At 38.7% G+C, this 23,751-nt stretch overlaps 1 protein-coding gene across 1 annotated transcript in view; it reads left to right on the forward strand.

The window, feature by feature from the left end:
- LOC134325453 (pleckstrin homology domain-containing family G member 3) overlaps nucleotides 1-23,751 on the forward strand; it is a 72,096-nt gene that overhangs the window by 43,205 nt on the left and 5,140 nt on the right. Inside the window, exons 3-16 of the mRNA XM_063007651.1 lie at nucleotides 3,339-3,757; nucleotides 8,248-8,348; nucleotides 10,711-10,780; nucleotides 10,877-10,923; nucleotides 12,458-12,608; nucleotides 12,967-13,098; nucleotides 14,750-14,932; nucleotides 16,000-16,092; nucleotides 16,189-16,275; nucleotides 17,029-17,062; nucleotides 17,153-17,254; nucleotides 17,397-17,438; nucleotides 21,573-21,583; nucleotides 21,765-22,136. Of these exons, the coding sequence (XP_062863721.1) occupies nucleotides 3,339-3,757; nucleotides 8,248-8,348; nucleotides 10,711-10,780; nucleotides 10,877-10,923; nucleotides 12,458-12,608; nucleotides 12,967-13,098; nucleotides 14,750-14,932; nucleotides 16,000-16,092; nucleotides 16,189-16,275; nucleotides 17,029-17,062; nucleotides 17,153-17,254; nucleotides 17,397-17,438; nucleotides 21,573-21,583; nucleotides 21,765-22,136 (1,844 nt within the window). The remainder of the gene's footprint in view (nucleotides 1-3,338; nucleotides 3,758-8,247; nucleotides 8,349-10,710; nucleotides 10,781-10,876; nucleotides 10,924-12,457; nucleotides 12,609-12,966; nucleotides 13,099-14,749; nucleotides 14,933-15,999; nucleotides 16,093-16,188; nucleotides 16,276-17,028; nucleotides 17,063-17,152; nucleotides 17,255-17,396; nucleotides 17,439-21,572; nucleotides 21,584-21,764; nucleotides 22,137-23,751) is intronic.

Genomic DNA, 23,751 nt, shown 5'->3' on the forward strand with positions numbered 1-23,751 from the left:
TGTGCCTGACCTCACAAATACTCTATTGATTAAATGGGCTTAAATTATTACAGGCACACTTTAAAATCTTGGGTAGCTGGAAAAGGTGATCTGGGACTGTATGGGATGATTTGACATCCCATTTTAAAAACCATAGACAATAATATAGTCAGTTATCCACATACTTTTTGATATTTAATGTATGTTACTAGCCTATATCTCTCATTTTAAATATTTCTTGCTTTGGTTGGAGGCAACTTTGCTCCTCTTTGTCCTTGCTCTCCTCAGCACCTTTTTCCCAATAGAACTCCATGCTTCCTCTGCACATGCCATGACCATCTCAATCTCTCCTCCCTAACTCTTTCTCCAAAACCTTCTACCTGTGCTGTCCCTCTAATGAACTCGTACCTAACCTTGTCCAATCTCTGCCACCTTTAGATCCCTCTCAGTTAAACCGCGTCAAGGTCGTACAACATAGCAATCCTCACTGTTGTAAACTTTCCCTTCATTCTTAAGATATCTAACTATCACAAATCAAACGCACCACTCTGTGCCATCCACTTCACCCTGCCTGCACTCTCTTCTTCATCTCTTTAACACAATCTCCATTACTTTGTACACTCGACCCCAAGCATTTAAACAAGAAGAAGAAGAAGATATACTTTATTTGTCATATATACATATACAGTACAATTAAATTCGTTCTTCGCATATCCCGGCTTGTTTGGAAGCTGGGGTCAGAGCGCAGGGTCAGCCATCTTACGGTGCCCCTGGAGCAGAGAGGGTTAAGGGTCTTGCTCAAGGACCCAACAGTGGCTGCATAGCAGAGCCTGGATTTGAACCACCAATCTTCCGGTTGATAGCCCAAAGCTCTACCCACTAGGCTACCACTGTCCCCACACAGGATGTAAACACATCCACTTTCACCACCTCAGCTCCATATTAATGTGTAATGTTACATTTAATATATATAAAGTCAGAAGAATGAGCACAGTGGTACACTTTACTGTATGAACATCCTTTTTAGTCCTCAACATTCAACAAATGAAAAAAATTGCTGCACGTGTGTCGGAGGGGGCGTGGGTTAGCTTTGTTCTCCTCAATCAGAGCAGGGATTGGCATTGGTGGAGAGGAAGCATGAAGCAATCTGGCAATTGGACGCAAAAATTGAGAAAACGGGGAGAAAATGCATAAACAAAAATATTTTTTTTTAAAAGATGGCTGAAATTAATTTTTTTTCTGTTTACTCAAAGATAACTGCAAATGCTGTGATTCAATTCTGTTCGAGCTTGTGTAAACATAAAAAATCTGGTCAGGCAATTTGGTACAATAATTACAACAGATCTGCCTAACTAATCAAAACTGCTCTTTTTAAACAGGTTTATGTTTTCATCTTTTCTGTCTAAAATTCCATCAGTCCACCAAGTTAAAATGTAAAATTGGACATAACAGTAACTACATGACAGATGTTCTTGCAGGTCCATAAGCTGTTTAGTATTGTGGGAAAGTTGAAACTAAGAAGGATGAAATGAATGCGGAAATTCATGGCAATGAACACGTCCCGGTCTTTATATTTTCCACACAGCCTCAAGTAGATGATCTCACTTTGTTTATAAGAAACATGAGCTCTGGTTTTTACTCAAACACGACCCCAATATCCCAGCACTCCACACGTTCCCAAGTCTCTTTCCTTAATCCCCCTCAACTTTTAATTTGCATCAGTTACTGAGTGAAGAGGAAATGACAGCGGGACTTTTTAGCAGAGTGCAGTGCACTGTTATTAGGGTTTGTCCGTAATCATTTTTTAAAACTACTACACTGTGAACTGTCATGGGTTCTTTAGCTTATGGGAGCTGAGAAATTGATGTTGGAAAGGTGGCGTTGTGCTTCACATTTTGGGTTTTCCCTACTCAATTAAAGCCTTCTTTGTTATTCAAAATCATTAATAATCTGAGATGAATATGATATTCAAAGTATACTATAATATCTAAGCAAAGAAAGCAAATATACTATATTAGAAATTGCCTTATTTCATTGGGCACATGCAAACTCGTGAAAAACAATATTTTTTACAGTGTATATGCTGTGTGACCAAAAGTATGCGCACACATCAACTTCACCCATATACAGTATACAGACATATTTAACCTCCAAATGAAAGTAAGCATTTATAAACTTTTTTGCAGAGCTTGTTTTGGCTTTAAGTGAAGCCTTAAAGCAAGTGAACTTGCTTTAGTGAACTTAATAACCAACCTTCATTTGCTTCTGCTATGATGTGTTATAAAAACACCAGCCAGAGACCTAAGTGTTTTAGGTGTATTGCAACCAGGGTGAAAACCAAGAATCTGCCTTAAAAGTTCTAGAAGGGCAAGTGGATAAGATTTCTATTTCTGGCTGCAAGAGAAAGCCAATAATTTTATCCTGTGGTCTGAGCAATTTTATCAGGACAATAAAGAAAAACTGCCAAAGACTTACAGACCTGATAAAGGCTGCAACAAAAGTGTCAGTGGCAACCATAAGCTGATCATTTAACAACCAAGGACTTCATTGCCAGATTACACAACGCAAACCACTCCTAAAAAAGAAGCACAGAATAGGTTGACTGAAATATGCTAGAAGGAATTTGGATAGTTCTGCAGAGTTCTGGGACACATTTCTATGGAGTGATGAATCAAAACTGGAAAGGTAAAGAATCAATCCTGGAATCTCCTGGAGTGGCCTTCTCAGTCTTCTTTTTTTCCCCCCAATTTTCTCCCCTTATCTAGCTGTATCCAATTACCCTGGTTGCGTTACACATCACCTCTACCGATTAGGGATGTAATGATACACTCTACCCACGATGCGATATGATTCACGATACTGGGTTCACAATATATAAAATTAATAATACAAATAAAGAAAGTATCCTCACATAAATACATTTGGCTGGAAAATCCCCTACCTGGCAACTTTGTGAAGTGCCGTCAACCAGGCGAAGTGAATAGCGCCAGTGCCCTCTGCTGTTTAAAGTAAATATCGATTAATCTTAAATGAATAACCGATTCGAATTGTGGCACATATGCATTTAACTGTCTTGTGGTGCATCGTTACATCCCTACTACTGATACAACCCTCCACTGCTGACTGAGGAGCTTCACAACTGACACACGCCCCCTCCGACATGTGACATGGTAGCCAATTAAAGTCTGCTGCATGCACTGACAATTATGCACACTAGATGGTGCCCAGACGACCGGTGGCAATCATTAAATACCCGTGCAATTTTGCATGCTTTTCTCTGACGTGTAACACATAAAATACGTAATCATATTAAAACCTAAACACAGAACTGATTTTTCTTTTTCTTTTCACTATTACAGAATCTCCTCGCTTGTGCACGGACTCCTCACTAAGCAGCCATGACCCCACACTTGCAGACTACTGCTCGCTGTCCACAGAGCACACTGAGGGCGAGCGTCCAGTGAGTACTGTGTCCACCATCTCATCCGGCTCCTCTGGAGAGGGCCAGTGCAGCCTGTTCAGTGCCTCTCACTGTGCCCACTCAATGCCATACCCACCCACAGGCACTGATATTAGTCTGGAGCTCAGTCCTGCTGAGTGCCAATTTAACAATAACGCTAGCACCGCTGAAGTCATACCCACACGACTGAACGGACCATCGCCTGTGGCCTCTGTGGTGATGGCTCCCAATTCTCAACTAACTTACAAGGATCGAGTGGTCATGGAGATCATCGAGACTGAAAGGATGTATGTAAGCGACCTGCACAGCATTGTCAAGGTAAGTAGGTTCCATGATTCATGTTCTGCTCAGTTTTAAAGACTTAATTTTACAGAAGTCAATAAAAGTCAACCACATAACAGCACAAGGCTGTTTAAATACTGCCAGCTTTTAAGTGCATTACTTTTTGTAATTGATGGGGTGGTGGGGTAAAATGTTTGGCTTACAAGTGGTGCTGTAGTAAAGCATTGGGGCCATAGTTACACAACCTGTGTAGAACATTTGTGGATTAGTGGTTCTTTGTTAATTTGCAAGAATAAATATTAATCTCTTTGTGGGGTCTATCGGTATAGTACAGGCTGTCTACATAAAAAAAAAATAAAAAAAACTGACCTGGCTTGAATACAAGACCATCATAAAGGTGCTGATTGTATCTTGTAGCTCAGGTCAATCTATAAAAAAGAACTGGAAAAAATGTGAAATTAGAGCCATACTGCCTAAATCGGGCTTCTCCTCTATAGGTATTCAGTAAACATCAAGGGCATCAGCTGCATCACTGTCACTCTGACTGAGCTGCAGAAGTCAGTGAATGAAGGTGATAATCATGGATCCATCTTATCCAAAGGGATTTCATAAAGGGTCAAAGGGGCATTTGTGGGGTCCAGTGCTGATGTTGGATGGAAGGCCTGGCTTACAGTGGTTTAGTGGGATCAATGTCAGGACTCAAGTTTCTCCATAGCAAACTTTTATCAACAGACCTTGATTGGTCATGTTGGACCCAGTTTCCGGCTTTTATAAACTGTTTTATAAACAGTTTTATAAACTTTTATAAATCATTTATTCAATATAAAATGTTGTACTATAGCAACAGCTGTGGTTAAAAGTAGGGGTGGTAAACTTTTCAGCTGTAATTTTATTTGTGTGTGTGGGTTGAACACCATATTCAGTGTAAAATTCGGTGGTGGTAACATCATGTAATTGAGATGCTTTTTTAGCAGTTTAGTAGCCCAGTTAGAGTTTTGATCTTAACCCCATTAAACACCACTTTACCAGTGCTCCCCAACTCTAAACTGCAGTTAGTTGAAAAACTCTGTAATACTTTAAAAGGCTCGGTTAAATAGTACACAAGTGAAATGAATATTGTTACGATATATTCTAGAGGGGAAAAGCCGTAACACTTCAGGGTGTGGGAGGGGTGGATTAATTAGTTGAGATGACCAGTGTTTTAGATGCTTTGATGAGTAATATGAAAGGTAAACGAATGAATAAATGAACATCAACATGAGTCTTCACAAAATATATCTGAACCAGTTTATATAATAAAGTGAAAAGATACTTACAGGTGGTGGAGAAAAAATTTACAATTGCTATGTTTAACAGATGTTTAAGAACACAGAACTAACACAGAGAATTAAGGGTCACACACGCTCACACTAGTGGCTACTATGTCACAGAATCACACAACCTTCAAGTGCAATCACTAATCGGACCACAATCTAATCGGCTAAGAAAGAAGCCGTCTCTGTATGTGAATCTGCAGTGATTGGCTGGTGGTCCAGCTTTTTGCTTTTGAATAATAATAATAATAATGCGTAACAATATTGAAATTTTTATAAATATAGCAGTCTTCAAGTCTGATGTAATGTACTAAATACGTAAGTGATTCTGCTCGGTACATTTTAAGTAGTTCTAGGTTTAATAAGGGCTTTGTCTGTAAGCCCTGTGCTGTGCCCTATTATGTTCCTGAAAGCCAAGAATACACCTTGTCTAACCACAGCTAGTTGCACACATCATGCTAAGTGTACAGGTGTAGTGTAGTCTCTTAATTCACCCCATCATTTCAGCTCTGCCCACAAAAAGAGCTAATTTCAGAGCGAACCAGACATTCTTCTATTCCACTGTTATTTTCTAACAGTCCTTCTATTCAGTACCAGAGAATTAGCTGTGATTGATGGCTGTGTCAGCAGGAGCACTTTGCTGCTGATTTTGTGGGTATTTAGGTTTCTGCAGGTGTGGTGACCTGTAAGGAATGTGCATATGCTTGCTAATTTTGCAGCTGCTCTAAATTATTGCTTTCCACCCCGCAACTCTGTGTTGTTTCCTGTTTGGTCTGGACCACAGATGGAAAAGGTAACAATACGATGTATCTAAAGCCTTCTTTATCATACAGAATCTACCTATATTTATCCACTTGTCAGGACTTTCCCCTGGTCCATATACTCTGTAGATCATCATGTCTGGTGCTTGGCTGAACTTCTGAACTCACCAATGTTATTTCTTAGTCTGCAACAGCTTTTATGAGCAACCACCTTATAGTAAAACTTATGATTTGTTTTATTTGGTGTTGAAGGGAATGTGAACAATGTCACGTGACATACATCAGCTACAGTTTTATGCAAAACGTTTTACATGTTTTAGAAGCATCTATTTCATGGCAGACTTTTTTGCAGTTCTTTGCTTACATTTGGCCGGTTCAGTTTCATCTAAGCATAAGGTGAATGTATTTTCTTCTTAAGGGGCAGGGGCTTTTTTCTTGCTGTCTAGCCTCATAACCCATGGCAGTGTAAATCTTACCTGACTGTGGACAGTCAACCATGTTCTAGCAGCCTTAAAGCATAAATCTGGTTTCAGGTGGTTCTGAACATCCAAAGGAATTGTCCGTCATCACACTGTGACAGTTTCTTTTTGACCTTTTGATCTAATTTTTAACATTTTTTGTCAATGGCTTTATCCTGGTCAGGGTTGCAGCTCTGTGAAAGGTGGTGTAATGGGAGAAAAACTCAGTTTTACAGAAGAGTTGCAGAAATCCCCTGTGCAGGCGCCTTGAGCAGCCGGCAATGGCCACACTTAGACCAGCACTGAGGAACCCTGAACCCCTCCTTAATTGTAATCTTTGACTTATCTGGTACTATCCTGGAAATGACTGCTGGCTAATGCCCCTTTTTAAAATTCTACTTCTTATTATCTAGTTGTATCCAATACACACTGTGCGCGTGCTGATGTTCAGCCAGCAGAGGCCACAAATGCAGCATTAATGACAAAAACCACTGATCATTCCTCTCGATAGACACAGCCAAACATGTCTGTGTAGGCACCTGACAGGTCGTTAACATAGCTGAGATTCGAACCTAAATCTCAGCTTTGTTAAGCCAGCGCACAGCTTTACACAGATACCCTCTAACACCCTTTAACATCAAAAAACCTCAAATGGTTTTATAAAAAATTAGTAGAGGTTCTCTAATCTGGAAATGTCTTACTTTTCACTTTCTCAGTAGGCTTGTTTTGAGTGTGCACTTTGTGAATTTGAAACATATGACAGTATAGAGAGGGCTCTCATCCCGACTGACTTTCAAAATGTAAAATAATGGTAAGTCTCTACAGTATATTAGCTTTAGCAGTCTACGTGACATGAAACAAGCTTCACCGTAGTCCTGTTTCCTTATTAGAGAACAAAATTCTCTCGCTGAGCTTAGGCGTTCACACAAATACAAAAAAGGTATGCTAATGAGAGGAATATTGTGTACCATATTGTAGACACATCAGTGAAAAATAGTTTCTAGAAAAATACCTCAAAGTTTAGATTAAAGCAAGTGACTGTAACTGTGCTTTTGTAGTTTTCTGAACATTGGATCCCACAGGGCAGAGATTTAATAAAAATTATTACATTATTTAATCATTTAATTAGCAATTATTTATTTAGAAGAAGCCACAGAACAGGGCAACAATGCAAGTGGACTGGTCTCATTTCACGAAGTACATTACTGCCCTCTGTTGACATGATTTCAGCATTGCAAGTTCTGATTCCTAAATCCTAGTTCTGACTTTCTATGGGTAGTTTCTGTAGTAAACACAGGTTTAGCAAGCACGCTCCGTTCAGGTTCAGGTGTTTCAGACACACCCATTGTATAAACTCACTTACATGCATCCAACAAATTAAGAAGGACATCTTTCTTCTATCCAATCTGTTCCCCAGTGCACAAAGTGAGCTCCATAATTGCACGGTTTGCTCTCAAGAATGCTCAGAGCCCTGCCCTCAACCCCACTAAACACCTTTGTGATAAATTGGAATGTCAAGTGCAAGCCAGGCCTTCTTGTAGCTGCCCTCACAAATGCTCTTTTGACTAAATGGGGACCAATTACTATAGACACACTTCAAAATTCTGGTGAAAAGCCTTTTTAAAAGAATGGGGACCATGATTTTAATGAATTGGCTGAATCTGGCTATAAAGTGCTTTTTGGTTTAAGTGTAGTAAAAATTGTATTTTGAACATACATGCACAGTGGTTATGTGTACCACAGCATTTTTGCCAGTTAAATTATATTTTTGTGTAACACTACTTTAAAGAAACTGCAGTTTTACACTTCATAAAGGAAAAACCAGACGCATCTTGTGGGAATGCAGTTTTACATAGATACTGAAGCCTTTGTATAAATAGATTTTGAATACTTATTTTCAATACTTAGTATTAGTATTCAATTTCCAGATTTATGCACAGTTGCATTATTAAAAGTGCTGAAAGAAGAAACGATGTCTGTTTGCTGTTTTTCAGGACTACCTAGCTCACATCATAGACACCAGAGACCTACCCATTAAACCTGAACAGGTGTCTTCTCTTTTTGGGAACATTGAAGTCATCTATGAGTTTAACAGGTAAGAATATTTTTTAAAATTATTTATTTATTGTTATATTTATACATTACTGAATACACTTGTATGTGCATTTATTGTCATGTACACCTACCTTATAAAGTACATTATATATTTGTACACACATACAGTTGCAATGAGAAATATTTAAAACCCCTCACCCTAAAATTATGGTCATGTGTAAAAAAATTGCATTAATATATACAGCAAGATGCTGTATATTAATAGCAATAATATTTATTGATATATACAAATAATTTTGTTAATATAGTTTGACACAATTTTGAGCATCTACTTCCCATGACAAATTTTCATATGCATTATTATTCAATCCCCAGCATCAGTACTTTTGCCTTGATAACCTTCCTGCTCATTGAGGTTTGATGGCCACTTCATGATATTCCAGGACTGATTCTTTAACTCCTAGGTGTTTCTGTCAATCCATGATGTCAGTCGTACGGTCAAGATTCCTGCTTGTCTTGCACCAGACAAACGGCTGATCCATATGGCCAAACAGTTCTATAGATTGACTATTCAAAACCGCAACTGTGTCCCAGAGCTTTGCAGTCCTATCCAAATTCCTCCTGCCATATTCCAGTCAATCCTGTCTGTGATTCTTGGTTAAGAGTGGACCATGTCATGAAATCCTGGCCATAAAGTCCTTGGTGAAGTGATGATCTTATGGTTGCCACGTAAACATTTATCATCAGCTCATCCTGTAAGTCTTTTTTAGTAATATAGAGGATTTCTATAATGTCCTGGTGAGATTGTTAAGGTATCTGGATGAAATTTTGGACTTTTTCCCCAAGGCGAGCAGGTTTGCTGCTACGCTGTAAGTTTGGAACATTCAGACAATGGTGTCTCTAGGAATGCTTAAGATCTTGGTAATCTTTTTATACCTATTGCCTTTTTGGTGTAATGAAATTATCTCCTCTATCAGCTTTAGTGAAAGCTCCTTTGTTTTCACCATGGTTGCAACACACCTTAAACACTTGAATCTCTGGGTGGTGTTTATGTAACATATCACAGCTATGGCAAATTAAAGGTGCTTATTAAATTCCTTATGATTTAATCATGTTGTAACCCAACTTTAGGTCTTATTAACAAGTAGGGTGTTTTAAGATCAGCAATATTGTGTAGGTTAAATAACTGTGACATTCCAGTATTAATGAAATATCCCGCTACTCTAAAATACTACATTAAAATCTTGCTCTGTAAAAAAAGTTTTAAGTTTTAAATCTTTTATTTTATTTGGGATAATGAATATTTCCAGTTGCAACTGTAGCATGTCTAAATAGTGCACTCGCACTTATATAATTACACACTTTGTAACTCATAATGCAGTTTGGAACATTCAATGAATCACTCATACAAGCTGTGTAAACAATGCTACACATGTAAACTCATATACTCATTTATGAACATATTCTTTAAACACTTTGCTTCTCTGTATTTAAGTCGTTAACATGAAAGACTTTTTGCTGAACATCTGTTAAAAGTACCAAATCCTTCTTCCTATGTCTCACTGGACATGTTGGCTTAAAGGCTTAAATGTAACACCATTCTTGTGTATGTCGTGCATAATATGACCAATAGAATAGCACTTAAGAGTGAGATTACTGTGCAGATTATTCAGAGCTGTATATATCAAATCAAAAGTAGCGTAATGTTATTATTAGGACAAAATGCAGGAGTCTTATGGAATCGGTTAACAGCTGTAATCTAAGTTAAACTGTGGTAGTCTGTGTTTTTAATGTAATCACTCAAATCATCAGCTAACCACCAACAATTTAACTGCACTTTAAAGGTACTTCCTCACATGAAGCACTTGAGCACTTGGGTCTTCAGGCTTTCTAATGGCTTGTTCAAAGTTCCTCTGATTGTATCCATCCTCTTCCTCTTTTACCTTCAACTCCTTCAAACATAATTGTCTTTTCCAAGGAATTGGTTCTTCTCATAATATGTCCAAAATAAGAGAGCTTGAGTTTAGTTATCAGGACTTCAAGTGATTGGTTAGGTTTGATTTGGCCGGGGATCTATTTACAGCAGATTAAATGGGCTTTAGAAGTAATTCTTGGGGTCATCATCATCAAGCTGCACAATTACTAAACTTGCAGCTTGACCTTTCACTTAAACACATGTTTTGGTCTGGGATGTTTTAAACTGGGATTGTAAACCACTGCACTGAGCTGCTGGTGATGTATAATGTTCAGTGGTTCAACTTCAGTGTTTCTTTTAAGGTTGTTTGGGTTTGTGGGGGGGGGGGGGGGTTGTAAACCTAGAGCATGGGTGTTAGATCGTTTTGGGTAGCAGGCTGGATTAAAAATGATGTTCTGTTGTTTGGGTTTTGTCTGTCTTTCTGCAGTGAGTTATTGCAGTCTTTAGAAATGTGTGACAATGATCCTGTGGCCATCGCCGATTGCTTTGTGGATAAGGTGCAGAATAAAATTTAATGAACACAATAATTTATTCTACATTTTACTTGTTGCTACTTCTACACATTTCTTACTTGTGTTTTATTCCATGAGCAGAGCGAATATTTTCAGATCTACACTCAGTACTGCACAAACTATCCCAAGTAAGTATAATCACATATACATTGATTTACATGCACAAGAATAATCTGATAATAATAAGAAACCTGTCTTTTTAGATTTATTTTAACAGTATCTCTACAAGTATTTGGTCGGGCGGCACGGTGGCTCAGTGGGTAGCACTGTCACCTCACAGCAAGAAGGTCCTGGGTTCAGTCCCCAGGTGGGGCGGTCCAGGTCCTTTCTGTGTGGAGTTTGCATGTGACTCTTGTGTAACGAGTTACTACCGTTTCTGTCGTAGATGTAACCGAAGGGTGTAAAACATGACGTTAAAAATCCAATTGGTTGGTCAATTTAATAGTTGAATTATTTTCCAGGGTGGTAGCATTACTACTTTTTAACTAGCTTTTAAGTAGCATCAAATGTGTTGTAAACATTGTTGTATATTTTTATGATCATTCTTTTTTATTAGCTGTATCTATTTGATTTAAAGACTTAGACTGTACCGGAAAACTACCTAATAATTTCCATTATACTGATATAATAAGATATTACAGTATGCAATTAACGTTGCTACTCACTACAAAAACCCACTACACAAATGTCTATGAATTTGCTTTTCATACTGTGGAAATCCTCTAAGCTAGGTTCGTCAGACTTCAAACAAGGATTTTCTTAGTGTTTCTTTAATATGTGACCTAATATTTCAACAATCAGTAAACAATTTATATTATGCACTGGTCAAACCAATTAAGAATTAAAGCATCTCTGCCGCTTAGGTGGTGCAGCGGTAAAAACACACGCTGGAACCAGAGCTGGGATCTCGAATACATTTTATCGAGTCTCAGCTCTGCCTGCCGGCTGGGCTGAGCAACCACGTGAACAACGATTGGCCTATTGTTCAGATAGGGGTGGAATATTAAAAAGCCGGATAGGGTCTCTCTCATAACTAATGCAATTACGACCTCTGCTGGCTGATTGATGGTGCCTGCACAGAGATGGGAAAAGAGTGCTGTCAGGGTGTGTCTCTCTGTACACAGTGCTGATCCGCATTGCACTCGTCAAAGTGTAGGTGACAAGATGCTGCCTGATACGGCATGCTGCCCACTGATTATCTGTGGATACAACTGAAGATGGCAGTTCACATATATTTGCTGTCCAATTTGATGGAGCTTGAAAGGATCTGCCATGACAAGTTGGATAATCTGACCAAATCCAGCATGCAAAGTTTGTAGAGATGTATTCTGGAGGACCTGCAGGTGTAATTACTGCCAAAAGGGCTTGTGTTGTCATTTTAATTTTGTAGTGTCATGCATCTCTGTTACTTAACTAGTCAAGATCCACAGAAATTCAGTAATAATTGGATAATAAGCAGACAAGTAAACACACGTAGTGCTGGCTTTTTAATGCCCATATGTGTCCTCTTGGTCTAGTTTTCCTTTAGTTTTTTGTATCAGAATGTTACTGGTAGTTTCAAACCCTAATGGCTGCCAACATGTCTCTAATAGCGCAGATGTCTATTTACACTTATTTTTCTTAAGCTCCCGCCAATCTCTGACTTTTCTGGGGTTTTTTTAGTTCAGTAGCTACACTCACTGATTGTATGAGGAACAAGACGTTGGCCAAGTTTTTTCGGGAACGGCAGGCATCTCTACGGCACTCCCTACCTCTGGGTGCCTACCTGCTCAAGCCTGTACAGAGAATCCTGAAGTACCATCTTCTATTACAGGCATGTACCACCTCACATTTCACACAGAGCCGAGGCACACAAAAAACAGAGTGCTCAAACTGGAGTTTTTATATATTTATATGGCTAAAAAATGAAAATAATCTTTTTAGCCATTTTCTGAATTTGCTAGGACAAAAAGAGAATAGATGTCTATTCAAACAAAGCAGAGGAAAATGAAACTCATTTTTAATGTGCCAGACACTACAATCTAAAGTAAACATGTCTAAAAAAAAAAAAAGCTTCAAATACAAAAAATGTATATATGCAAGTCTGTTAGACAACGTCACATGTGATGAGTCCTTGAATACTAATGTTCCCTTGATCTCGGGCTGTATTTTCCTGCTCTGTTTTTTTGTAGGAGATTGCAAAACATTTTGATCCTGAGGAAGAAGGTTATGATTTGGTGGAAGAGGCTATTGAGACCATGACCGGGGTGGCCTGGTACATCAATGACATGAAGAGAAAGCATGAGCATGCTGTGAGACTACAGGTGATTAACTCTCTGCCTTTTAAATTTTATGTTTTAGCAAAACATAAAATTTGACTTTGAAAGACTCAGTGAGGAAGAAGCAGTATGAAGAGGAAGAATAAGAAGAATGCCTTTATTTGTCATATAAACGTGTGTAGAGTACAATAAAATGTTTTTCCTGCATATTCCAGCTTCGGTCAGGGTCAGCCATTGTACAGCACCCCTGGAGCAAACAGGGTTAAAACCCTTGCTCAATGTCCCAACAGTCGCTGCATAGCAGAGCCTGGATTTGAGCCGGCAGTCTTCCAATTGATAGCCCAAATCTCTACTAACTAGGCTACCACTGTCCCCCTGTATTGACTGTATTTGGGTCAACATGTAAAATATTTTTGTGTCTACACTAGTATATCAGGCTTCCTCTTTTTTTCGAAATCACTCACATATGGGGGTAGGGTGTTCTTATTGGGGTGCAGTTGTGGGTAGTAAGTGTGTTGGCTATGAATGGAACACCTAAAGGAGGGTTTTGTTGTTCACTGCACTAAATGCCATACTGTTTAGCACCCAAAGCCTAGAACTATGCTTTTCCACTGATCACTGGTCTAGTGCCAAAGGTTTATGTATGGTTTTTGGTACATGGATTTAATTGTTAATGCATACAAATTATTATTAGGAATTGGGTTAGCACAGAACATGCTATATCATTACAAATAAAATAAGTATGAAATAAGTAATAATATAATAAGTATTTATGCTACTAAAAGAAAGATTATGCTATTTGTATTACTTAACCCATAACAATTTGTTTCATTGCTCAAAAACTTATTGTACTGATTGTTTTTTTTTTTTTTTTATTACTTTGGCTGCCAAATGTAATAATATAACTATTATTATATTATTATTTATTAATTCATTTACAATAATTGCTCATTCTGGTCAGGGTCACGATCGGTCACTCTCGGAAACACTGACCACAAGGCAGCAATACATCAGGGTGTTAATCCACACTCACCCATTCACTTACTACACCTAGGAAGGAAATTAGTGCAGCCAGTTCACCTTATATACCATTTATTCAGAGGAAAAGCACATGGGCACAGAAAAAAATGTTAAGCTTTACAAACAGAGACTAAAGGTAAGTTTTGAACCCAGGTCCTTGATGTACAACACCCACCTTACCAGCTTTACAATTCTTTTTGACCTATATTATAGTGCGTTACGATAATCAAATATTTATTCATCTTTAAAATGCTTTATTCTAATAAAAGCTTAAGTGGGTCTGGTGCCACAAGGAAACACTAGGTGTGGGTCAAAAAGACAGCCAGGGTGCCAATACATTTAGGGCACCACTCACTTTCAGTTTTGGGAGGTGAATACCAGATAAAGAACACTCCTTTTAACTTGGAGAGTTAGCAAAAATAATCATGAAATATTTTATTATGACTCAGTGTTCTGTTGTTTCTTCCTGTTTTTACCAAAATGTGGTGCAGATTTTTGTTGGCAAAATAATACCTGTTTATTTAGAAGCAAGTGCTTTACATAACTCAGTTGCTGCTAAAAAGTCCAAATCTTTGTGGAACTTCTTGTGAAAACGGATACTGGATACACATTTTACTTCTGTCTCTGCCTGTGGTTGCAGTACTAGCTAATAGGAACTTGTGGTGTGTTTTTGCAGGAGATCCAGTCTCTGCTCGTCAACTGGAAAGGACCTGATCTCACCACATATGGTGAACTGGTCCTCGAGGGAACCTTTCATGTCCAACGGGCAAAGAATGAGAGAACACTGTTCCTGTTTGAGAAGATGCTTCTCATCACCAAAAAAAGAGGAGAGCATTACGTCTATAAGACCCATATAATGGTACTAAGTAATTCATGCCTTGATTTAGTCGTACACTATTTTCTAAAAGTATGTGGCCAGTTATTAAAATGTAGTTGTTTTAGCCACACGTTGCTAACAGTTGTTTGAAATCAATCATAGAAAATAAGTGATATGCTTTTAGCTTTGTGGCAGCGGTTTATAAAAGGCTCTTTCCTGTTCAGGCATGACTGTGCCCCTGTGCACAAAGGAGAATCTATAGAACGATAATTTGGCAAATTTGGCCAGATAAATTGGCAATAAATTAGAATGTTAATAGTGAGTTAGAGGTACAACTTTCTATTTTTGTTATTGAATAGGTACAAATTACCATAGATATCTTGTGAAAAGCCCTTCCAGATATTATTATTATTATATGAATATTATTACATTTGGTATTAGAATAAAGCACTCAAATACATTCAAATACCCGCTCTGCTACCAGCAGACCAGGCACCTACGGCACATACGGACAATGAATGGCTTGTCTGAGGGTGGGAATGCCAGAGGGGATTTCTCATTACTGCTGCAATTACGACCTCTGTTGCCTGCACAGAGACGAGGGATAATAGAGATTGGTGCTTGGCTCCCCAAGCGTGATACATGATCTCCATATGAGCTTGCTTTACCATATTTTTTAGTATTGTTAATAGCCGCTGTCACAAGGGTTGCCAGATCTTAGTTATAATAAATCTAGACTTGGAAGAAGTTGAACTTTGATAACTGGACTTGACAGAACTTTGATGCTTCAATTACTTTGTTGTTACAACCCCAACCAAAACATAGCATGTCTTAACTGATCTTAGATAGTTTAGCTAAAAAACAGACTGGCTGGTACAGAAATCTTCAGCGTCCAGTATTTTTCTTCATTGTAATTTAATGTAGAACATTATTATTATTGCTAATTTGAGAAAAAACTTGTTTACTTTTCTGCCCCTAGAAAAATTGACTTGTCAGTTTGCCAGAGTTCATTTGCCTTTACAATACCGAAAAACCTGAGAAAATCCTAAAATTGCCTCTTTACCTCACAGGTTTTGCCTTGTTTCCACTGTTTTCTGTATTATTTTCAGTGTTCCACCCTAATGCTGATTGAAAGTGCCAAGGACTCACTCCGCTTCAGTGTGACCCACTACAAGCGTCCCAAACAACCTCACACGATGCAGGTATGTGTTAATCTGGTCTCTGTGCAAACCAAGCATCTAACTTTCAACAGTATTTTGATGTCAGCATATTTGTGTGTGTGTGTGACCTCAAACCAGGCTAAAACTGTGGATGAGAGAAAACTGTGGGCTCATCACATAAAGCGCCTTATACTGGAAAACCATCATGCCATTATACCACAGACGGTACACAGTATTTTATTCTGTATTTTAGTTTTTTTTTTTTTTTTTTTTTTTTTTTTTTTTTTTTTTTTTTTTTTTTTTTTTTAATACAACAAAATTTACCAGGTCAAAAATTTTATCTACACTGATAAGTTAAAACATGTGCATGTCATGGTTAGGGATATATTACATGTTGGGTTGATAGTGGGTACTTGTAGTAAACATATTTAATGCAGCGGATATGATCCTGCATAAAGATCTGGATAACTTTAATAAGGATTGAATCCTTATGGCCAAATGACTGGGTTGAAGTGTCTCAGGAAACAGCAAGTGATGCTCACAGTTAAAAGCAATCCATGGGCATGCAGCTATTGGACATGAATATCAGACCAATGGAAAAAGTTAGACTGCGGGTCAGTCCTGTTTCGACAGTCCTGTTGTCCTGGCTCATCTGTGTACATACATACTGCAAGTTCGATTATTGGTGGTGTAGAACGTTCTATGATGTCATTTAACTTCAGAGCATATCAGAAATGTCACCTAAGATCAGAAAAGCGACACATCACAATTGACAAGGCGAGTGGACAAAGATCCAACAATAGGGGTATCAAAAGCTTGCTAATGGTGAAGGTGAAGTGAGCTTTATGTATATTTTTGACCTGGCAAATTTTGTCATGAAAAGTAAAAAAACTGTAATTGAAACCCAAGACCTCAGTTACAAACATGTGTCTCACAAGTGTATATAGAGCATTGAATTTGATGTTTTAATACTTTTAGGCCAAAGATGCCATTCTGGACATGAGCTCTCCCTGTAAGTGTGTTTTTTTTTATACAGTATTGCAATGAAGACACTCATTTAGCTCTGTTCTAATGCACTCTTTCTATCTGCTCGCTGATATAGGTCCAGTGAAGTATCGCTTCAGTCCTGATAGACAAAATAAGCCCGTGTCCTGTAAGGGTGAGGACGTCCAATTCAAAGGACGAAAGGGTCGAAGGCAATCAGGTAAGTTTTAAACTGCACACAGATTCAGTTCTGTTCAAATTCATTCTGTTATAATTAAGGTGTAGATTGTATAATGTCAACAGTTTTATAGTTTTGTTATTATAATTACTGTTAATCAAAACCTTGTTTTTTTTGTTAATAGAGCCATTTAATAGAGACGGACCAGGCATGATGACGTCAAAAGGTAATTAGTTGTTAACACATTCACAACACCAATAACAAACAACAAACAAAAGCTAAAACTACAGTTATCTTGCTGCCTTTAAAGTGACATTTTAACAGTTAGGTCAAAAGTATGGTCAAAAGTATTTGGACACCTGACTATGAGCTTGTTGGACATCCTACCTCAAAAAACAATAGTATTAAAGCATAGATTAGATTAGATTCAACTTTATTGTCATTACACATGTACAAGTACAGCGCAACGAAATGCAGTTTAGCATCTAACCAGAAGTGCAATAGGCAGAAAGTGCAGGATATACAGTATTATGATATACATTATTTACAGTGGGTAAATAGCAGTGGTATGAACAGGATCTATAAACTATACTATAAACAGGATATGTAGCTAAAAACAATATACATATTAAGGTGAAGATTAATATTAAGGTGCTATGCCGGTTAAAGTGATTAAGGTGCTATGGACACGATTAAGGAATGTATATGTGAAAAACATGGTAAACAGATGTATACAGTATATATGGGATTTATGTACAAATGAGGTATGTACCAATGAAATACTAAGCGGAAAAAGGATAGAATGTTTGTAGTGCATTTAGCTAGGAGGAGAGATGTGAGGGGGGTTAACGGGGGACAGAGTTCAATATGGAGACAGCTCTGGGGAAAAAGCTGTTCCTTAATCGAGTAGTCCTTGTCCGGAGGCTCCTGAAGCGCCTGCCAGAGGGCAGAAGGGCAAACAGTCCATGTGCAGGATGGGAGGAGTCCTTAAGAATGCTGCGAGCTCGACGCAGACAGCGTTTCTTCTGGACGTCCTCAATGGGTGGAAGTGAAGTCCCTGTGATGCGCTGGGCCGTTTTCATCACTCGCTGCAGTGCCTTGCGGTTCGCAACAGTGCAGTTTCCATACCAGACTGTGATACTGCTGGTCAGGATACTTTCTATTGCACAGTGGTAAAAGTTCACCAGGATGGCCGAAGACAGATGGTGTTTCCTGAGTGTCCTCAGGAAGAAGAGGCGCTGGTGAGCCTTCTTGGCCAAGCTGGAGGTGTTGGTGGTCCAGGACAGGTCCTCCGAAATATGGGTCCCCAAAAACTTGAAGCTGGAGACACGTTCAACAGCTATTCCGTCTATGTGAATGAGGTCGGGCGTGCCTCCTCCTTCCCTCCTGAAGTCCACGATGAGCTCTTTAGTTTTGTTGTTGTTGAGGAGCAGGTTGTTGTCCTCACACCATGTGGCCAGATGCTGTACCTCCTCCCTGTAGGCTGTCTCATCGTTGTTACTGATGAGTCCAATCACCGTGGTGTCGTCAGCAAACTTAATGATGGAATTGGATCCATGCACAGGCCTGCAGTCGTGGGTGAAAAGGGAGTAGAGGAATGGGCTCAGCACACAGCCCTGTGGTACCCCTGTATTGAGTGAGATGGTGATGGAGTAGGTGTGGCCTGACCTAACACGCTGAGGTCTGTTGGTCAGAAAGTCCTTGATCCAGTGACAGAGGGAGGTGTTAATACCCAGATCTCCAAGTTTAGTGACTAACTTAGAGGGAATTACAGTATTAAATGCTGAGCTGAAGTCAACAAACAGCATTCGTGCGTATGTGTTGCTGTTGTCCAGATGTGTGAGCACAGAGTGCAGCGCCATGGAAACTGCATCCTCTGTACACCTATTGCTGCGGTATGCAAACTGATGTGGGTCCAGAGTGGGTGGGAGGCAGTTCTTAAGGTGTGCCAGGACCAGTCGCTCGAAGCACTTCATAACAATGGGTGTGAGTGCTACAGGGCGGTAGTCATTCAGGCACGTCGGGCTGGAGTGTTTCGGCACTGGTACGATGGAGGTGGATTTGAAGCATATTGGTACAGTTGACTGGGCGAGGGACAGGTTGAAGATGTCCGTAAAAATTCCAGTCAGCTGCTCCGCACATGCTCTCAGTGACCTCTATGTGATCTTTTCAGCTATAACAACAGCCACAGACTGAATTTTAATATTCAGGAGCCTGTAATTTTAGACTGGCACAGGCTGAGCAAACATCAGTAGCATGAATACCCAGTTGTCACTAAACCAAATTGAATTACCAAATTAAATTAAAAAAAAACACATCGCAACTTAAATGTATTTTATTTTTTACTTGTTTCTCCTTACTGTAAGTAAATAAATTACATTAATGAGCAGGCCATATTTACATTTACATTTTCGGCATTTAGCAGACGCTTTTATCCAAAGCGACTTACAGTCTAAGCTATTGAGGGTTAAGGGCCATCTGGCAATGGTGGGGTTGGAACCAGCAACCTTCTGCTTACTAGTCCAGTACCATATCTACTAGGCTACAACTGCCCCATATGTTTAACAAATGTAAGAGTTTGTTGATATGGACATTTTATAAAAAGTTTTTGTAACTTATTAAAATAATCATGTCAATATCAATGCTTAGGATTATTTCACACTTACACCGATTAACCATAACTTTAAAACCACCTCCTTGTTTCTACACTCACTGTCCATTTTATCAGCTCCATTGACCATATAGAAGCACTTTGTAATTTTACAATTACTGACTGTACTCCATATGTTTATCTGCATGCTTTGTTAGCCCCCTTTCATGCTCTTATAATATCTACTCTGTAGTGGTCCTGACCATTGAAGAACAGTATGAAAGGGGGCTAACAAAGCATGCAGAGAAACAGATGGACTACAGTCAGTAATTGTAGAACTACAAAGTGCTTCTGTATGGTACATGGAGCTGATAAAATGGACTGTGAGTGTAGAAACAAGGAGGTGGTTTTAATGTTATGACCGATCAGTGTATATTAAGTGCTTCTTGATGCATCAGTACAAAGACCAGAATGTTCCGATCATGTTTAAAAAAGCACCTAAATGAGACAAACTGATGCCGTGAATTGCAAACATAAGAGGTTCAAAAGAATAAGTCCTTCATCTTCATTATTAGCTTAAAGCTATAAGAAGACCTTCAGCTTGTCTGTGGTCATACAGGAGATGCGTGTTCGGCCCGTACTGTCTTGCCCTTGCTTTGCTTTGCTTCAAAGCCTTACAGTATCCAAGTGGTCTCTGCGCTAGATCAAAGACTGCAGCCCCTATTCTCCGCCCTCACACATAATAATGTTAATTATGGAGCCCATCAGCAGGGGCCTTTGTCATGCGTGGTTTTCTTTCAGTCGGTGGACTTGTTTTTGGCCTCTGATCACTGGCTCCCCTATTATGCATTCTAATATGTGGATAATGAAAAAAAATGTTTTCCTTTTTTATGTTCACAATTTTTAATTTCCCCTCCCTGAAACATCGCTTTCTGTCTTTAACTCTGACATGTGTAATTGATTTTGTGACTAACGGAAAATGAAGGAGTTAATTGTACCTGGCTGTTTTCGTTCTTTGCTTAGAAATAGGTCGGGGGGAAAATAAAACACTCTGCTGCTATAATTGTTGAAAAATCTTTACATTTTTAAGGGGATGAATGAGGTACTTTACAATCGGTGCTCCAGATCTTCTTGGAAAGGTTCAATGCTTTAATCAGTATGTATGTACAACAGTCTGTGTGTTGATGCATGACTGGATTAAATTGACCGAATACTGTGGTGGCATTGTGTGATCAGCACTAAGCAAAAGTACCTGGTGTTTATTGTTTCCTGCAGCTAGCAAACCAGCACACTTTTACAGTTATGTCATACTGCCTGACAGAAGGCCATGTCCCAAATAGCACCCTATTCCCTAGAATTGAGCACTTGGTCAAGTTGTTAGGATGCAGACCTATCAAGAGCTTGGGAATGTAAAAAGAGTATAAAAACTCTGATACAGATACTGCAGTAGCTGAAAACACTGTAACAGGAAAGTCCATGGTTCTAACCTAGCAAACTGTGTCATAAAAATACCTGTGTAAATCATATCCCAATATTTTAAGACCACTAGAGCTGTGATGTAAACACAGACTGTTTCCCTTGAAGTTTGCGTGCTGGTAATGTAGGCGACGTGTGAGTGCAGCTCAAAGAATTCCACAACTGTTTGTGTTCATACATGACATCCGATTTATGACTTGCTAATTGTAATTTAAGTCCTCAAACATAATTGCTGATTAACTTTTTTCCCTTTCTTTTTTATTGCTTCTCCTCACTTTTCACATGAACCTGTAGAAATGCTCAAGGTAAGCTCTGATCTATTATTACTTTTTTGCCTATAACAGCAACTTTGTTTTAGTGCCTAGTATGTAACTAGGAGGAATCAACTAATGGCTTTAATAACATATCTGAGTTTATATGCAGTAGCTGAAATTTGCTTCAGTGTTAGATAACATTCTGATAACTCTGTATAACTTTATGCTTCAGCATGCAGACAGCGTTGGTGCATTGTTGTCGGACAGCAACCGGTGTTCCCTGCAAGCTACAGCAAGCGTCTCCACCCTGAACTCCAGTCATGATGAAGCAGAGCCAGAGAGAACCGTTGCAGAGGAGCTGAGCAGGTCTGAGCGTCTCAGCCTCCGGTCGTACTCCCTGGACCGACTGGAAGTCTGTCGGCTACAGACGGCATTCCAGAGAGGAACTGAGGTGGAGGAAGAATTTAGTGGAAGTGGTGTAGAGGAAGATGAGGAGAGTCTGGTGAAGAATGAGCAGGTAGCTGACTTTGCCAGCTCAGTTATGGCTGCCATCTCCTGCTGGCGCTATAGGGCGAGGGCTTTGCTTTTCACTTGGGTCCCAACGGTGAGGCATACTGTCACCATCTGTTCTGTTTTTTTCTGTGCAAGGTCTCTTTACCCCACTGTCCATGTTGTGCACTGTGTCAGTTTAATTACTCTGTTGCATGATGCTTCTGACGTCTTTTAACAATGGTGCTGAAAGGGGTCTGTGTTGCTTTCTTGCATGAATCAGTGCATTGTTTACATCTCTTATGCATGTGCATTTACCGGGATTTACCAGCTGCTTTCCCACCTGCTTTCCCACCTGCTTTTTGTTGCTTGAAAATGACATGTGGTATGATCTTAATCTACCACTGGTCAGATGTCTTCTATATGTGTAAAGGAGCTCATAAAACATGATGAACTGCTTAATCACTATTCCTAGACTCATGTAACCCAAGAGGGTGTTTTATTTATTTTAACGAAAAAGTGGATTAACTAGCCAGAGAAAAAACAAGACAAAATACAACAAACATCAGAATCCCTTTAACAGATATAAAACCAATTATAAATCTACATCAAGGAAAATGGCAAACTGAATGGAACACTCAGACCTCCAACAAACTCTGTGAAATATACCCAAACAATAGCGTTAAACCAAGAACACACCACAGACAATGCATAGACCAAGTCATACACACAGGGAGCAGAATTGGCCACACCAGAATAACCCACCAACACCTGATAAATGGAGAAAGACCCCCAACAAAATTTGCCAAACACCTGTTACGATAAAGCACATCCTATTAGAAAGCCTCAAATACATCAAGGAAAGACAACAAGTACAAATGCCTATCATTGTAGCGATATTATTAGTAGTAGTTGTAGTAATTGTATTATTAATATTATAGTAGCAGTAGTAGGAGTATTGTTATTAGTAGTTGTAGTAGTGGTATTACTACTATTATTAGTAGTAGTAGTTGTAGTAGCTTTATTATTAATATTATTAGTAATAGTAGCAGTAGTAGGAGTATTGTTATTCGTAGTAGTGGTATTATTAATAGTTGTAGTAATTGTATTAATATTATAGTAGCAGTAGTAGGAGTATTGTTATTAGTAATAGTTGTAGTAGCGGTATTATTAATATTATAGTAGCAGTAATAGGAGTATTGTTAGTAGTACTTGTAGTAATTGTATTATTAATATTATAGTAGCAGTAGTAGGTGTATTGTTATTAGTAGTTGTAGTAGCGGTATTACTACTATTATTATTATTAACAGTAGTAGTAGTTGTTGTTGTAGCTGCATTATAGTAGTAGCAGTAGTAGTATTAGTAGTAGTTATAGTACTGGTATTATTATTATTTTATTAGAAGTATGTGCAGGTAAATGGCACAAAACCTGAAATAAACATCACTGTAAAACATAGTAGTTGCTGCTTACTACACTACTAAAATATCTAGCTGGGCTCAATCTATGGTAGGAGTCATTATTTGGATTAAGTTTTGGACTAAATTCTCAAGAGCAAAGAAATACTGTTTGTGTCAGGAAGTTCCAATTCATCTCACAAAACCTAGGCTACCATCATACAAAGCAAGAGAAACACCATGTGAGCAATAATCACTAATAAATTTCATGTTACATATTTACTGATCTCTGCATCACACTTTCTTTTCTTTTTGTAGTTCTACTGTACTTTTGA

This window comes from Trichomycterus rosablanca, chromosome 13 (assembly GCF_030014385.1).
Source record: "Trichomycterus rosablanca isolate fTriRos1 chromosome 13, fTriRos1.hap1, whole genome shotgun sequence".
NCBI lineage: Eukaryota > Metazoa > Chordata > Actinopteri > Siluriformes > Trichomycteridae > Trichomycterus > Trichomycterus rosablanca.